Source organism: Tachypleus tridentatus, chromosome 10 (assembly GCF_004210375.1).
Source record: "Tachypleus tridentatus isolate NWPU-2018 chromosome 10, ASM421037v1, whole genome shotgun sequence".
Classification (NCBI taxonomy): Eukaryota; Metazoa; Arthropoda; class Merostomata; order Xiphosura; family Limulidae; genus Tachypleus; species Tachypleus tridentatus.
The window spans coordinates 42078732-42092795 of NC_134834.1; the positions used below are offsets into that span (position 1 = coordinate 42078732).

Here is a 14064-nt window from a genome sequence, read left to right on the forward strand (position 1 = left end):
TCCAACACCCAATAAATTGCAAGAAGTTCCAGAAGAGTGATGTGGAACACAGACTTGACCCATGACTAGCAACCAAAACAAAGGTGTGAAGAAACTGTAATCCACGTGAACATGGAGAAGTGGCAAGAGTCTTCACTACCTGACAGAAACATAGAGAATTACAGCTAGACTCAACAGTAAAGTGCATGATTAAAAGTCCCATTCCCCATCCCTGAGAACAAGAATGAAGGCAACACTGAGTTGCAGAGTTAATTATGGATGTGAAAGGAAGCATCCAAGACATTCACCTTATTTGTCTGAACAACAAATGGTTAAAAAAAACTCCAAAGTTGCCCAAGAAAAGTTAATGAAATGAGTAAGGCTGAAAAATAATCACAAAATGACCAACACAATGGAAGAATGTTTTAAAACAAGCAAAAACAGAACTTCAGATAAGAGTAAGTGACTGGTAAGATAGCATGCCAATGCAGAACTTGTACTGTTTCTCACAGAAAAATGTTATCTCGAAAGAGAAGATAATGTAAGGGTTTGTGAGGAGTGGAGGATGAGAAAGAGTGAGCACTAACCACATATTAAGCATCTATATATCTACAGTAAGTGTGTGGAATAGATGTGACTTGCTCCCAAAACACAGAAGGAAGACCCTGAGAAAAGGGAAGGAGAAGGAGGGCATGACACAGGAGTGAACACAATACAGTTATGAATGTTGAAAAATAAGGACGATAATTGACACAAAGGTGCCAACCTGGATTCCAACAAGGTAGAAACACCCCCAAACATGAAGAGACAAAATTTATAGTGTTAAACAAAGGGCAATGGAGAATTGGAAAGAAGATTCCCCAGATAAAACAGTATATACCACCAAGCAGGTTTAAGCAATAAAAGAGCCAAGTATACAGGGGCAAAAATAGAAAAAGAAAGGGAAGGAACGAGTCTCCCCTGAAAATTCCACAGGGAATCTGGTGGATAGACATGATGAAAAGAGGTGTGGAGGAAAAGGTAATAAAGCATGGGGGAAAGCACAGACAAAAACAGGAAAACTGGGCCTGTGAACAGTACATGAAATTTGCAGGGTTTGATTCCCATACTTGAATGAAAGACTCAGGGATTTAAAAGTCTATGAAAAAATGCATATTGCATAATGTAGCTGGATTACAAAGTCATCAACATGCACACTGAAATCTGTATAGAAAGGCTAAACTAACAAACAGACAAAAGGTGCCATACTTGGTAAATTATGTTAACAAATAGCAGACAAAAAACATGGGAACTTTCTTAAGCTTAGCCCTTGGGGTGGTAAAAAGCCATCCTAAACAACAACAATTAAACCAGATATACCAGGGAGAAGTTTATCTAGTCTTGGTACAGGAGACCTAGCAGGCTACATGAAAAAATCAAATTCAAAGAAAAAGAATGCTGAAATGATTAAACTGAGACAATGGAGCCTAATGCCACTGAAATGACAGCAGGACTACAGTAATAAGTGTTAAAATTCTAGACACAAGCTTGTAAAATCAAATAAGGAGAACTTGAAATGTTAAAGCAAATTCAATCCACAAATTATCACATAATAAAAATTGAATGATTTGTTTGTTTGTAATTAAGCACAAAGCCAGACAATGGGCTATCTGTGCTCTGCCCACTAGATGTATCAAAATCAAGTTTCTAGCATTGTAAGTTTGCAGACATACCACTGTGCCACTGGAAGGGCAAAAACCAAAAGAAAAAAACAACCAAGTCATTTGTTGAACCAATTATGTTAAACATTAAAAAAAAAAAGAAGTAGAAACGTGAAAACACTCAAGTGTGCCAAATCAAGGAGTGAAGATTAGATTCTACAGTATAGAGGGACACAATTGTGCCAGGAGGGTATATTGCACTCCTACTGGTACAAGATTACTACATGCTTATTTGCATACTACAAGGCATGCTGTACCACAATAAACGTGAAATAAGTGGGAGTATCAAGGGAAGTGCACATAAAAGGCAATACTAAATGAGATAAGCTGTTGTGCGAGAGGAGGTGAGGTATGATGTTGGAGCATACAATTTCACAATGCGGTTGATTATATGCACAGTTTCACTAGTATTCTTAAAACTGTTACAAATTTGGCTTTACATAGTTATAAAAATCAGTTACATTTGATAGAAATATGTTTTTATTTTAAAGCATAATTATAGTAATACTAATAAAATTTAGTAAAACTAAAATATTTGAAAAATTAAAACTTACAAATACTTTGACCATTAATATCTTTGAGAAATCAATAAAGCAGAACATTACTGGGAATAAAACATAACTACAGTTAAGCACAAGAAATTGAAATTGTTTTAAGCATACCTCTGATGAAAATTTAACTGCACATAAACTATATTTTGATCAAAAGTTATTGAGACATTATTCTGTGTGGAAATCCTTCATTCATAGCTTTTGAAGCAAAGCTAATTTATACAAGGTGAACAATTATTTAGTTTTTTAAATAATAATAATTACGAATTACAAAGTTGTATAATTAGCATTATTCCTAAGGTATTTATAAGAATTACATACACACACATAATTAAATAAGTGCCTCCAACACTATTCATTACATTAATTGTTTTTAGGAGATTAAAATCAGCATTATAAAACAATAATGAACTTAATATAAAATAAACATCAGTTTGATTTTTTTAAGTTTTAATTGTCATTTTCAGTTCCTACCTTGAAGTCAGAGCAGATAATATATTTAATGGTTTATTGATTTCAAACAAGGTCCAAGAATAGTAGAAGTTATTTAAAATTCTTGAAAACTCTCAGTTCTCCAGTTTATTGACAAATTGGCCAGGGTATGCAAAATCAAATAGAGTACAGCACCAAAAAAAAAAACTTTACTACCACTCTAGATGTTATTTTATAAAGAAATTGGATTCAAAAGGTACATTTTAATATCTTTTATAATTAAACTACGGGAATTAACTTGAACAATTGATAAGAAAAATTTCTTGCTAATTATAATTAAAAGTCCACATGCTTAAGTTACAATAAGTATAAATGTATGTTTAAGTAAAAAACATAATATTAAAAATATTATAAAGTAGTACAATGACATCCTCTGTTTTGCTATTACTTATAATAATAATAAAAAATTCAGATATGATATCTCACAAACATACACAGGCCTTCCATTAATAGTATTAACCTAGCTAATAGCATATTCTACATTCACTAAAACTCCTATCAAATTATTCAAGCAAAGGTGGACAAATACTAGAGAACAGATAAAATATTACTAGAAAACAAGATGACTCATTATATCTTGAATCATAAATGACAAAACAATTCTTATACTAATGTTACTTGTTAGCAAAAGTAGGATCTATATATTCTGTTACTCCAAGAGGCATTACTTGGGAATAATGATACTTACTCACATAGAAAAAAAATGATTTTACTTTCTATGTTACAACCATATTAGCTTACAAAAAACCTGTTTAAAATGCTGACAGCCAGACATCAATTTTCAAAATAGTTCATTACACACAGCACAATTTCCTTTCACTCCATCATAAAAGTAGGCAAACTTTTGGTGTGTTATATTATTAAACAAATGTATACACTGTGATACAATAATAAAATTCAATGAATACAATAATTATATTTAAACTGGAAGCTGAGAAATATCATTCATGCAGACTATCCTTGAGAAGTTTAAAACTAAAAAGTGTAACATCTTAAGTCAGGTCTATGTGTAGTCATTAGAGCAACATGAAGCCTACTATTATGATCCTGTAAGATATATTAAGAAGCTGTAATTTGTTAGTCACTCGCATTCAGCACATGGAACAGTCAATTTTAATTCTTCTTTGAATCCATTTTTTAACACTTAACCCTATACAAACAAGTATAGCACAGTAACAAGAGTATGTTTTATAAAAATAATTATAATCTCAATAGAATGTTGATATCGAGACAAAAAAAAAAATTAATATAAAAATATTTTTGTTTAATCAATGAAAAGGAAAAGAAAAATAATAGAAAATGCTAAGTTTGATCATAAATTACTTTAATTAATATTTTTTCACTTCATTTCACAGACTTTCTCTCATTCTGTTTGATAAGTTTTAGGAACACTTTTCATGTAATTATATAATTCTAATGTCCGTTTTTTTAATGTAATAGTTTTCCTTAGCAAACAAAAAAATTTGAAGTTTTTGTTTTACCTTCCAAATTGTAGTTTTTGCTATCTGTAAATGTAGAAACTTTGAAATATTACTGAACATCATTTGTAAACTTTTTTTCTTTTTTGAACCAAAGATGATGAAATTGAGTTTAGTAAATGACAAGTGTTCTTGTTGTGAGTAGCAAGTCAATTGTTCATGAATCAATAAAGAATTTTTTTCTTCAGTTCTAGTACATTTTAGAAAAACAAAATTGCTGCTTCATGTGCTATCAGTTATTTAATGCTAAATGTAGATGATTACTGAAGTTTCAATCAAAATGCAAAGTTAGAAATCATTGATAACTTCAACCAGAAAAGTGTACCTTTAGATTAACATGGCATTATTGATTTTTCAATATACAAGTTTGAAAACTTATATAAAAAAAAACACACAAAATAACAAATGTTTGTTTTGAATTTTGCACAAAGATACTCAAGGGCTATCTGTGCTAGTCATCCTTAATTTAGCAGTGTAAGACTAGAGGAAAGGCAGCTAGTCATTACCACCCACTGCCAACACTTGGGCTACTCTTTTACCAACGAATAGTGGGATTGACCATCACTTATAATGTCCCCACGATTGAAAGGGCGAACATGTTTGGTGCGACAGGGATGTGAACCCGCGACCCTCAGATTACGAGTCGCACGCCTTAACACGCTTGGCCATGCCGGGCCAATAACAAATGATTTAAATTGAAAAAAAAAATGTTAGGTTCCTAATGAATATAGCATAAAATCTATAAAATGTGGCAAAAATATTCCAGACTACATGCCAAGCATATAAACAAGCACACATGTTTCACTTTGAGCTGATAAACTTCAAAGAAAGTATGAATCTTCTGAGGAGTCAAAACATACTAAAATAACCCACAGTAAAAGAAGACAAGCAAGATGGAGAACCGTAATATCAATCAAGAAAAATTATAATTATATCCTCGAAAAACCAAACAAACTGTCTTAAATCATTTATTTCTTTCATATTAATATAACTGGGGTTATGGTAAGTATTACCCACTCAATATGTCGGCCAGACTGGATAATGAATTGCTGTAAAACTGTAGACGGTTTTGGACACCAAAAGCTAACAAAGCATTATACACATAAACCAAACTATTTTTTCCAACCTAAATCTGAATAAAGCTTTGCTTGTGACAATATTTACTTTTAACCTACAAGGAATGAAGAGCTGACATAGATCTCAGCTGATAATGGTGTGGGATTTTTGACATTTAATACTGTGTAATGGGTTCAAATGTTAATTGTAGTTCATATATATTGGTATTATTTTTTCTTTTAAAAATATTTTGAATTATGTTATGAGGGATTTCGTATGAATATAGATAAAAATTCAGCCATGTTACCTAGTAATCAATAAAAGAATATAATTACATAATCATAAATAAACTTTCCATTTAACAACTGTAGACCCCGAGATAGTCTGAGATTTAAGTTAAACATCTGCCAATAATGTATACATTGAAAAATAAGAAACATCATTACCTCTTATACAAAAGAAATAACCATGAAAATATTCCTTTCTATAACCTGGGTTACAGCTGCAAATCCCATTAGAACAGCTGGCATCTAAAGGTGGACATTCTTCATCTGTGGAGCATTCTTCGTTGAATGCTCTTTCTTAGAAATGAAACATATGTATTAAATTTTATGATAAGCCAGTTTTATTACACTGTAAATAGAGCAGGTTTGTTACAAACAACAAAGGTCAACTAGAAAATCATTCTTGAAATAAACTGCAGTTTAAACATATTTTATCCTCCACCACAGAAAAGAAGTGTGGAAACATAAAAGTAGTAAGCCAAATCACTATTCAGAGTTCAAACACTTACAAAATTGATTAATAACAAGTTTAACTCTTCTTAAAACCCCTATGATGAAGCACATAACTTTAAAAACTTGTACTTTAGCAAAAAAATATAAAATGTTTTAAATATTCTAAACCTTGCTAAAATAACAAGAATTAAAGCATGCACTGAAATGACAAGACTTTTGTCAAATTAATTTTAAAACAATTAGTAGTTATACAGAATGTGGAGCACATAATAATAAAACATTTTCAAAGCTGAAAATCAATAAGTTAAATGACAACTACAGAAAATATAGTCACGATGAAGTAAAATGTATCAGAATTACATTACTTCATTTTACGGCATTTCATAAATAAGGTGATGCCTCTTGAAAACGATTATTTTTGGAAAAGGTACGTAAAAAGCTCTTTCCAACACAAAATATCCACCTTCTAAAATCATGAAGACGTGTTCAGATGGAGGATTTAGAATTTCCAAGACAAGGCTATCATTTACACTTAATGGTATAAGAAAATAAAGGAATATGGATCAATTTAGGTAATCATAGCCATTCATAAAGAGACCTCCAACAAGACCTACCATAGCCACAGTGATCAAGGTGTTGTCTTGTAATAGGTGAGAATCAATAAACACAAAGGTCAATGGCTAAAGCCACCCTTGGGACCCAGACAACATATGTATCATAAACAAGAAGAATCTCCATCTACAAATGAGGCTAACAAAGTATGGGTTCACTAGAATAAAGTCACACTTTCTAGTTGACAGATGAATACCTCAAGCAGACAAGGAATGAAATAGGTAATCATTATTCTATTTGTAAACCAGCAAATTGGTGAGTACAGAGCCTGTGGATTTTTTTTTGATCAGACTGTTGAAATGGGTGTGAGAAACCATAATGATTATACACTAGATGGATTATGGAATATCAAGATAGGAATTGCATGATATGTATGTAACAATCTTACAATGGTGCATTTTGTAATGGAAACTGCACTGTAAGGATATTGCTAGGCTGCACAATTGTTAGATATAACATGATTGGGACTGTAACACTGTGGTGACACTCCAAAATCATTTTGGTATAACATACTCATCCTTCTGTTTCCATATTCCATTTATAATGCTAACATACAGAAGAGTTAAAGTTAAATACAGCACAGCATATGATGCTTGTGAGTAAAATATATTAAAGTAAAATATTACAAGTCACAGGAACACAACAGGAAGTGAAGATCTTATTCCCCTGGTGAGTAAACTGTATGCAGAAGTAATTGAGTAATCTCTTTTTGTTGAACTACCAACTCCTTTAAAAGTTATGTAAATGCCAACAATATCTAACATGAAGTAAAAATGATTTTAGTGTAGTAATTTGTATACTTCAATGCAAACAGTGACTGTTAGTCAGCGTACATATACACAGAAATAAAATCAACATGTAATTAACGGTGTTTGTTGTTTGTTTGAAGTTAAGCACAAAGTTATACAATGGGCTATCTGTACTCTGCCCACCGTGGGTGTCAAAACCCAGATTCTAGCATTGTAAGTCTGCAGATATACAGTTGTGTGACTGGGGAGCAAATAATTGTGCAAAATAAATGAAGATGACAAAAAAAAAGGAAAAAAAAAAAGAGATATAAGGGAACAATCTTAATTAGGTAATTTAGTAAATATAATCACTAGAAAACTCAAATCAAATGAACATAAAATAAATTAAGTCTGAATGAGATACACATATGAAAAACAAACATTAAAAAAATGGAGAAATAAAAACATTACATTTTGCAATTGAGTATGATCCTTTATGAAAAAAAGTTGACTATAGTGCAACTGTAATTCAACAGTTTTATTGTGCAAAAATATATTTGATTGCATACTTCCTTTGTTTGGATTATTTTTTAATAAAACTTGTTCATGGCTACATTTTGATATCAGATAATTTGATATTGTATGTACTTTTCTTTTTTTTATAATAGACTGATGAAATTTCTGCAGAACCATGATGAACAACTGCAACTTAAGAGAAAGTTCAATCCATAAAGCACAATCTTTAATAGATTTTTGAATTTCTTGACACATGTATACTAAATTTTTATTCACTAAAGTCCAAAAGTATAACAAATAAAATTATAAGATTATAGTTTGAAGTAAAACAGAAATATCAAATTCTATTCATTTAATGAATTGAAAGTCACCATTAATTTACACATCACAAGACTTTTTCTTGAATCCTGTAATTTCTGCTTTTCATCTGCTTCAGCATTTATCACAAAGCAGCCAGTTATGATAATTTTTTAAAAGTATGACTTGACATACTCTAGTTCTTAACTTTTCTAGATGTATTATTTTATATGGGTAGACAATCATGGATAAACCAGCTAATATATAAATTAATTATTTTGGATAACATACTGATAAAGACCTGTTAGAGGCAAAGTACTTGTAGTTAAAGTATAACTAAAGTAATAATAAATTGCTAAATTTTAATAAGTCACAGAGTAGAAAGATCCAATATTTAGTGAATATTTGTAACTTAACAAGAAGTGTAGCCTAGTCAACAAGAGAATGGAAACAAATCTACAAAGAAAAGAGATACACCTAGGATGGATACTAGATCCTTTAAATAAAAGTTCATATGGTCTGGCTTACTATAGGAATTGCTACAGTATTATGGATATGATGAAACACTTGATATGAAATAGTTTCAAGTTTGGAAGGTACTTCACATAATACAAGCATCACAATAGAAAGTTGGGAACAAACAGTTCTGCAATCCAAAGACAGGTAGTTAGAGATGTAACACCATAGCTCATGAGTTATGAAATCCATAGTGGCTAATGAAGTGTTAGAGTAAGTTTGAGAAGAAGAGGCAGAACTAGAAGAAGAGTAATATGATTGGTCCATGTACCTGACTAATGTCATAATCTGGATTTCAAAAACTTCTGAACAAAGTACATAAACATGTTAGGAGACGATCCTTGCACATTCATTATGCACAAAATAACTTATAGAAGTCTCACAAATTAGTTAATTAAAATGTCAGTCTCAATCAATTTTATGGAGTTGATGAACACCATTGAGAGTTGTAGTCTCTATAAAGTTGAGGATTGATTGTGTTTTCAGCACTTTCTGATTGAGAACAAGAGCTCAATTTAACATGATGAGGTTGACAGTCATCAACATCCACAGATTTATTTTAAATTTTTTTAAAGTTGGTAAGTAGGCCAATGTAAGGTCAACAAGTAACTAGGGATTTTTTTACAAGATAACAATTCAAAAATTCTGTTTAAAAAGCACAAAAAATAAATTTATAATATTCTAAAAGCTTAAAATACTGTCACTTATCTTGTTAACAATAATGGAAGTATTTCATTGAACAAAATCTGAAGCCTCTGAAAATAAAGAATTGAAAGACATAGATATTTTCAATATAACCTAACAAGTTAGGTCTAGTCATATTCTAGACCTCAATTTTGATTGACACTGCAAGCCATAAGGAATGGCCCTGGCTGACAGGGTTATGAAAATGTGAAGATCAAACCTAAATTTACACAATATTAAATCAATATTAATATGTGGTTAGGCTAACCACACGACAGCTAAACTCTCTCCCTCTATCTCTTCAAACATAATTAGATTCAGATGATTTTCATTACACACTTTCCTCAAAACAGAAAAATATACTTTTTCTTTAGCTTGGGGCTGGGGTTACAACCCCAAAATTCCCTGCCTTAGTCTACCCTTACTCTTATTTAATACCAAGGCTCATCAAGCCAGCTTGGATAAGACAAACACAGCAGTAGTTGAGTCACTATTTATATTATCAGTCATATGAATAATAACTGCTATAGTGTAAACTAGATTAAGTTTAATTAGTGTAAAGATTAATAATACAACTTTAATTATTTATTAAATATCAGTTATTTATTAATATGCATTTTTACCTGAATTAATCTTGCTCATCAGTCAGAGGTAGTTTTTTTGTTACAGGTTTATAAGCAGCTTATGATCTAACCGAAAGGTGAAGTAACAGCACATAAGTACTTTAACCTTAATGAAGACGAGATTCACATTAGAATGAATACTTTATTATAAAAGGTGCTTATCTGTGTCAGGAAGATAATGCATTACGTTAAACTGTTAACAGTGTTAACAACTGATCCTAAGAAAATGAGGAAGAGTTTGGACACCTACATGGTCACTACAGTTACTAGATTTTAAATGATATCAAACTGTTGTGGTCTGTTGTTGAAACTAGGTTTCAAAGCATATTTCCACCAATGAAATCACTACAAAGATTAAAAGAAGCTTTCAGAGACAAATGGTGAACAATATTGTTATTTGATACAGAACATCTTGTTTCATAGTTCCATGTCATATTAATTCTATGCTCTCTAATACTGATAGGTCACAACTCTATATGAATAAATAAAATATTAAAATTAGCAGGTTTTTCAATTATTTTTTCCAACTTCTGTATGGGTATCAGCATGTATAAGAGCCATCTTATGTAGATTGCTTGAAAACCTAACATAACATGATGATTAGGGACAAGGGACATGTTGGTCCATTTTGGCTGTCCCATCCTCTAAACCAAACTAAAACTCACTCAAATTTAGTGCCTCCATGACATCCAAACCACCCTAAATGAAAAAACATGTACTTGTATCAACTGATTCAAGCTATATACTCTTTATACCCAATATAGTGCCAGACATCTACACAGTGTAAATACAGATATTTTCTATTAAAGTAATCATGGAACACTTGGTTGTGTTTTACTACCATGGAATCCTTTTGCTGCCAAATACTTTTAATTAATGGTTTTTGCAAAACAGTTATATTCAAACACCATATTTCTCATTACAGATGAAAAGTCTGATATTTTTCATACAACAGCTTTCTCTTAACGTGATTTGTTTTGTCTCATTCATATTTTTGATTCACATTACAAGTCATGAACCTACCATCACGGTACTTAGAACACCTTTCTTGTTTCCAATAGTGTTATACCTCAGTGTTCTAATCAAATTCCTTCTATTCTTCACATAGCTTCTGTTACATTGAAAGTCTAATTCTATTTTTATTGTTATGAAAATGTTTTTTTCTTATTATCCATTTTCGTGAATTTAGTATTCATTTCCATCATAAATTAACACTAAAATATTTTAACTTTTTATTGACTCATTTTCCTCTAAAGAATAAAGTACTTCTTATCAAAGATTATTCTGCTAACTTAAACAGCAGATGTCTTATCTATTATATTATATTAATATACAATATATAATTATACTAGTCCTGTTTAGCCAAGTGTGTGTGTGTGTGCATATTAGAGGAATTCCAATGGGAGCTAAAATATTTTACTCATATAGCAAATTTATATCTTTACTATTATGAGAAAAGATTTATTGAAAACTGCATAAATCCAGGTATTTTTACCATATGTTACAGATATATAGATGATTTAATTAGTATAAATAATGTTATCAACATTACTCATCCAGCAGAATTAGAAATTGAAAATACTTTAATATCTAATACAGATACACATTATATAGATTTATAAATTAAAATAATTGATAAGTATTATCAACGTAAATATTTTGGAAAAAGAAAATATTTTGCCTTTCCAATTTATGGTTTACTCTTTTTTAATAGTAATGTACCATACCCTTTTGTTATAAACATTATAACTTTGCAATTATACAGGTATTGTAAAATTTGTATTAAAATACAGTTTTATCAGTATTGTTGAAATACTGATACAAAATTAATAGTTAATGGATTTAATAAAGAAACTTTAAATAAAAATTATTAAACTATTCTGTAATAAATATAAAGAAATAAAATATTAGAAAAAATTTACTAAAAATTTCTAATAACTATTTTTAGTTTTGAATAAGGTCATTAAACAACTTGGCACTACTTTATGGGGATCTACACCTTGCTACATATAAAGGTTTATTCAGAGCATGTTACTCACAGTAGCCTTAGTAAATTGAAGGTGGTTAGGTGCTATACCAGTTTATTTAAATAACAATGGGACTCTTATACTAGTATAACCTGTTTATGGGGCTACCAATCTTTCTATCATCATGGAAGCTGGAATGCTAACTTCAAGAGGTAAGTTTTAACTTTTGTTCCCCCAAATGGTAGCACCTTATTTTCTTACTCTTATTTTCATTTTTTCAATTAATTTTTCTTCTTTACTTTGGGGAGCACTCACCTTCCCACAAGTGTCTGCAGGCTCTCACTCTCCTAATTTCTATTTCTATATCTATTGCTAATCCTTTATTTCTTTATATGAGAGTGGCAAATGGAGGAGAGGACTGAGAGATGGTGTTTTCCAACTGCAATGTGGGCCTTACTTCTCCAGTTACCAACAAAACCTAGGGTACATTTTATATCCAATATTATAGCTTGTACCCTGGGATCTCTTTGATTAGTGCAGCATTTTTATTATTTTGTAATTTATTTTTATTTTAGCTTGTTTTTAGGTTATAATTAACTAATATAATATGACAAAGGTTTGGATTTGCTGTTTTTAATGCAGTACTACCTTTTGATTGTCTTAACTTTAGTAATATTAATTTTCTATAAAATATATATAGGCTGAACACTTAGTTACCAATCAAGAAGAATCAAGAGCTATTTCACCATAAGATCTAATTTCATATCAAAATTGTCAGAAAGCTGTATCTTCTGCATATCAGCAATCTGAAGATCAATAAATTGGCCAGTGACAGAATCAAAATATCTCTACCATTTATAAAATACCAATAACTAATCAAATTCAAATATAGCATTTCTTTAATCAATTGCTTCATTAATTGAATAAATGTATTTAGCAATTTAATTTAAAAAAATTTCACACTACTGAAATATATAGATTCACTATGCCTCAAAATTTTCTGTAGTTGTCCCTAAGGTGTGCAACTTCCCCCTCCTCAATAAGTTTATCAACCAATGTTGCTATAATCTGGGGTTCAGTTTTCTACAGCAGACAGAGTGCAAAAAATCCAATATGTAGCCTTGTGCTAAAAAAACAGCACACTCCTTGGGGTGTTTTTTTAACAATTGAGTTTTTTACAGACCTTTACATTTTTAAAAACTGATTGGGATTTTGGAAAATACCTTTGGATACACTTTCCTTGTTATCTTAACAGTTGGTTTTTAGCTCTTCCTTCTAATGGCAATTCCATCTTTGGAATGAAAACTGATACATGAAGGCATGCAAGTTTTACTTTTAAACCAGTTTAAAACTTATTTGACGTATAGTGATAAGATATTCCAACCTTTCTGTTTTCTTTTCTTACATCTTTTGCTCACCATCCATCAATATTTCCTTATCTGAAACTCTCTCATTATCATCAACGGAGAGCTCTGAATGCACGTTTGTTTGATTTAGAAATGTTTGGTAACATTATAATAATAAACAGCATATAGTCTGAAAATAGGAGAATATGCCAAATGTCTTGTGATTGTGAGATATTCCCTAACTATTACCTCTAATAAGTTGCTTCATTGGTCACCTCTTTTCTAAGGTGATCTTTTCATAGTTTATAAACCCAAATGAATATTTTTGTCTGTCATTTTTATTACATCTAACTCTGTTATTATTTTGTTTCTTTACCTATTTGAAAAGGATTGATTGATTGATTTAGTGTTTTATGGCACAAAGCAGCAAGGCTATCTGCGCGCCAGACATTCGGTAAAAATGTAAAAAAAAAAATAAAAAAATAAATAAATGTAGTAATAGACATAAATGGAAATGAAGGTAAAACAAAAAAGTATAAAACCAATGTTGACACCTAGTCTACAATGTTAAGATAGAAGGCAGAGTATAAGAAGTTCTAAGGTATTAACTCTAGCAAAAAGGTAATGATCATAACCCGCCAGGAAGATTAACAGGTAAGTTCAAGAACCTCCGTCAATCACCTGAAGTTGGCCTTTCCAGTCCTGGTTCCGGGTTATGTGTCATAGCAGCTATTATCAAAATGTAAAAGAATAAAAGTTTTAAAAGACACTCCGCAAAATCA

The 14064-nt window shown here is 30.7% G+C and overlaps 1 protein-coding gene across 1 annotated transcript in view; it reads right to left on the minus strand.

Annotated features, from left to right (window-relative positions):
* LOC143229142 (uncharacterized) overlaps positions 1-14064 on the minus strand; it is a 57434-nt gene that overhangs the window by 28574 nt on the left and 14796 nt on the right. Inside the window, exon 5 of the mRNA XM_076461024.1 lies at positions 5703-5837. Coding sequence (XP_076317139.1) covers positions 5703-5837 — 135 coding nt within the window. The remainder of the gene's footprint in view (positions 1-5702; positions 5838-14064) is intronic.